This window comes from Mustelus asterias, unplaced genomic scaffold, assembly GCF_964213995.1.
Source record: "Mustelus asterias unplaced genomic scaffold, sMusAst1.hap1.1 HAP1_SCAFFOLD_832, whole genome shotgun sequence".
Classification (NCBI taxonomy): Eukaryota; Metazoa; Chordata; class Chondrichthyes; order Carcharhiniformes; family Triakidae; genus Mustelus; species Mustelus asterias.
This window is the reverse complement of record NW_027590778.1, coordinates 144,516-148,311: the sequence shown is the minus strand read 5'-3', so window position 1 is coordinate 148,311 and position 3,796 is coordinate 144,516. Positions and strand designations below refer to the sequence as shown.

General features: G+C 49.7%; 1 protein-coding gene across 1 annotated transcript; it reads right to left on the bottom strand.

Annotated features, from left to right (window-relative positions):
• Positions 1–297: 297 nt before the first annotated feature.
• Positions 298–3,268, bottom strand: LOC144487482 (zona pellucida sperm-binding protein 3-like). The gene is made up of 8 exons (XM_078205575.1): positions 2,867–3,268; positions 1,766–1,881; positions 1,576–1,679; positions 1,307–1,484; positions 1,093–1,219; positions 924–1,012; positions 720–841; positions 298–434 (listed from the first exon to the last, which is right to left on the bottom strand). The coding sequence occupies exons 1-8, from the start codon at positions 3,266–3,268 to the stop codon at positions 298–300; spliced, it is 1,275 nt and encodes a 424-aa protein (XP_078061701.1).
• Between the last annotated feature and the right edge of the window lie 528 nt (positions 3,269–3,796).

Genomic DNA, 3,796 nt, shown 5'->3' with positions numbered 1-3,796 from the left:
AGGCAGCCACAGGAAACAGTCACAGCAGCCAGGCTCAGCTCCACAAGGACACCCCCACACCTGATCACACCCCCTCCCCCACACTGGGCTCTGAAACAGGCAGAAAACCAGCAGCAGCCCCATCAAATCCAGAGAGTCAGTGTTTCTCTCTCAACCCTCAGTAAATCAATCATTCATCCCAGTTCTGTGCTGGGATTGGCTCACCCCAGCCATTAGTCCCATGAAGCCATTGAACTAACATTTGGAGCATGCATTGACCAATCAACTCCCAGACACTAGAAACAAGGACTGAGTGCTTTATTGATCATTTGATGACTGGTTGAACAGGGTTTGTTTGTGTTTCCTGTACAGGAACAAGGTGATCAATGAAGCAGAGATCAGAGAGACAGCTGTCACAGTCAGGGTCACAATCAGGACCACCTCAGACTCCACACCTACAAAGCAATGAGAAACCAATGGTTAGTGGAGCTAACACTGAGGGGGAAATGGAAACCAGCAGCCAGCCAACTCACCCCCTGGAGACCTCTCCTGTATCCTTCCCTCAGCCTCATTCAGGGAGGCTGTTGCCAGGTTGGTCCCATCAGTATCCAGAATGAGCAGGGGTCCAAGTGAGGCCTCAGCCTCCCACTTCAATCCAGCTTCACTCTCTGCAATATCAACCATTCCAGTTAGAGAGGGGAAAGGGGGAAGCTCCCACATCTAGAGGATCAATGTCCTACCAGCTTCAGCTACAAGATCTCTCCTTCCTCTGGATCCAAATCCCAAATCCCTTGTGGCCCCACAGTTCCCCACATGGCAACAGGCACAAATGTCAAAGCTCGATTCCTCCAATGGGGTCCAGCTAAACAAGAGAAATCAGTCAACCAGGTTGTGCATCACTTCTCCACACAAACACATCCCTGAGGGAGAGAGGGGGAACTTACACATTCTGCATCTTCTGCAAAGTACAAGCTTTGTTCCTGGAATCTCTCCGATCCACTGGAACAACTTTCAGGTGACGGGTGATAAAAATCTGAGGGACACATTCAACACAAGTGGTTATTTAGTGACTCCCTCCCAACATGGAGACCCCAATGATCAGCTTCCTCTTACCAAGGAACACTCATCTCCAAAGAAACGGAAGGCATCCAGGTCAAAGCGGAGCTTGTCCGGCTCCCGCTCCTCTCCTGGCAACACAAAGGTTGAAAAGGAGTCCTCAGCTTTGCTGGCCAGGAGGCAGCTGAAGAAAGATGGAAAAAGGGACAAGAAGTGAATCCAGAAAAGCCATTGAGATGGGAGCAGCTAGAGAAAGCAGAGAGCTCCTTACCCATTGTAGTCAATGATGCTGTATCTCGGGCTGGAGTCCTTGTCTGGCCTCAATGTAGCTACACAGCGGTCAATGTAGAGCTTCAGGGCCATGTGGTTGCTCATTGAAACAGAGGCCTCAATGTGAATGAGCTCACCCAGGTAGTAGACAGTCGAAGTGCGCTCTGTAAGCCAGTCACCTGAAGTACAAGAGGACAAGGGTTGGAGACAGTGGGTGTAACTCCCAGTGAGTGAGGACAGGAAATCACTCCCCATCCACCCATCACATACCATTCATTAGGCGCAGTGAGAATGACAGATGCCCTTCTCCAGACCTGATGGAGCTGAATGGGATCCAGGTGGGCTTGATGGGGTTACTGCTCACATTGCCCTTCCTGGAAAGACAGTGGAGCCATTTTAGGACAAGGCAGAGGTCACTAGCAGCTGGAGATCTTATTGACAATCGAGTAAAGATTCTCACCTAAAATAACGACACTCAATGGGAACGACCACTCCATTGGTTCTCACAATAACGGATCCATGATACTCTGGGCTGTGGCTCAGGTGGGTGCTGTAGATCAGGAAATCTCCAGTCATCTGAAAGACAGCAGCTTAAGGAATGAAGAACTGATCTGAAATGAGAATGTTCTACACTGGGGTTAACAATGAACTCATCCCATTAAAACAATTCTTCAGGGGGATTGACAGGGTCAGTGTGAAGAGGCTGCTTCCCCCAAGCTGGAGAGTCAGTCAGCAGGGAGTCTTCAGTCAGGGGTCAGTCATTTAGGATTTATGTGACGACAAATTTCCTTCAGCAGCTGATGAATCTTTGAAATTCTCTCCAGCCCCAGAGAGCTGGGAATGGTCACTCACTGAGGATATTCAGGACAGAGGCATTTATTTCTGGCCATTGAGGGAATCATGTTGTGAGGACAGGAACATGGAGGCTGTGGGAAGCTCAGTCCTGATCATAATGACTGGGAAACAGGCTGAAGGGCCTCATCTGGTTCGCAGTGTTGCTATGCAACCTCAGCCCTTGCTGCAAGGAGAGATCATTAGCACAAGACCAGAATCAATTAACAGGGAAGTGATTCAATGCAAGCTTCAGTTAACAGGAAAAGGAGCCACAAGTTGTCAGTAATCTGGAGCATGGAAATAGAACAGTTTGTAATCAGAGACCCATTTATTCCAATGACTGGGAAAGTGGGAAGTGTGGAGTTCCTCTTTCGTCCAATCCATCTCAAATCCCATTTCATTCAGACTCAACCCATTTGGTTGAAATTGGACTGAAACCCAACCCTCAGTTGAGTTGATCTGAATGAGGGGAAATCAAACTGTAAAAATCTTCAAACTCGGAAAAGCTTGGTGGAAGCAAAGAGAAGCTTCCAGAATAGGTTTGGTTTGGAGAGACTCAGACCAGTGAAAGTGAAGTACAATCCTGAATAGAAAGCTAGTTTGGGGTTTATAAAGCAGGAGACAGCTATCTCCTCAATATCAATGACATCTCACCCAGTGCTGGAGTGAAGAGTGGGGAACAACCTACAGCCCCAGCTCAGAGGCAGAGTTTGAGGATTCACATTACCTGCAATCTGCTGCCACACTCATGGAGTCCATAGTCAAAGAGGACAGTGTGGTTCTGAGAGTAGATCCTGGTTGGCCGACAACCTGCTGTCCCCAGGGTCAGATCAGCAGCTTTAACCAGGTGCCTGGTTCCAAATAAATCCAGCTGGACCCTGAGCAGCAGCTTGTCCTCTCCACACTGCACCCTCACACTCTGCACTGGAGACACACCTTGACCCTCAGACACATGGAAATGGAAATCAAAGGGAGGCCCAGGAGGAGGGAATGTCTGAGGCCTCGGGGTGGCTTTGACTATTATCCATGGAAACCTGTGGCCTGGAAACTGTTGCCAAGTATCAGAGCAACAAACAGCTCCAACTAACACCAGCACTGGGAAGAAACTCCTCACTCCAAAATCCCCCATCATCCCAAACAACTGAACCATCCCTTCAGGCACCAAGCGACACCTTTTATACACACAGCCCACACTCAGCTGACAGCAATTATTCCAGAATCAATAACAACAATTGAACCAATTACCCAGCCCCCAGAACCCCCCCCCCCCCCCCCCGCCTCCCTCTTTCAGGCATTTCTTTCGACACAAATCAAGTAGCTTTTTCGGGTACCAACGTAATAAACAAACTCAAATTAACTTAGGGACAAAGTAAAAGGGGCGGCTCCCCAAAAGGAAGGGGGGAACAGCCCGAACCAAAGTCAAAGTCGAAAGGAAACTTAAAACGTCAAACCAAAAGGTGATTATCGGGGTCGATAATACACCCCAGCCCCTGCGGCGCCCAGCGGTCGCGGAAGGCGTCAACCGCGCCCGTGGACACCGCATGCTCCCTCTCCAGAGACACCTGGCCGCGAATGTAGCCGCGGTAGAGGGGCAGACAGTCGGGGTGGACGGCCCCGTCGATCGCCCGCTGCCTGGACCTATTGTTGGCGCGTTTCT

Excerpts from the sequence above, each read along its gene's own strand:
- LOC144487482 (XM_078205575.1), bottom strand. The coding sequence starts at position 3,268 with ATGGGGGATTTTGGAGTGAGGAGTTTCTTCCCAGTGCTGGTGTTAGTT. Across the intron at positions 1,680-1,765 it reads ATTGAGTGTCGTTATTTTAG|GAAGGGCAATGTGAGCAGTA; the intron begins GTGAGAATCTTT and ends CTGTCTTTCCAG. Across the intron at positions 1,013-1,092 it reads TTGGAGATGAGTGTTCCTTG|ATTTTTATCACCCGTCACCT; the intron begins GTAAGAGGAAGC and ends TGTGTCCCTCAG.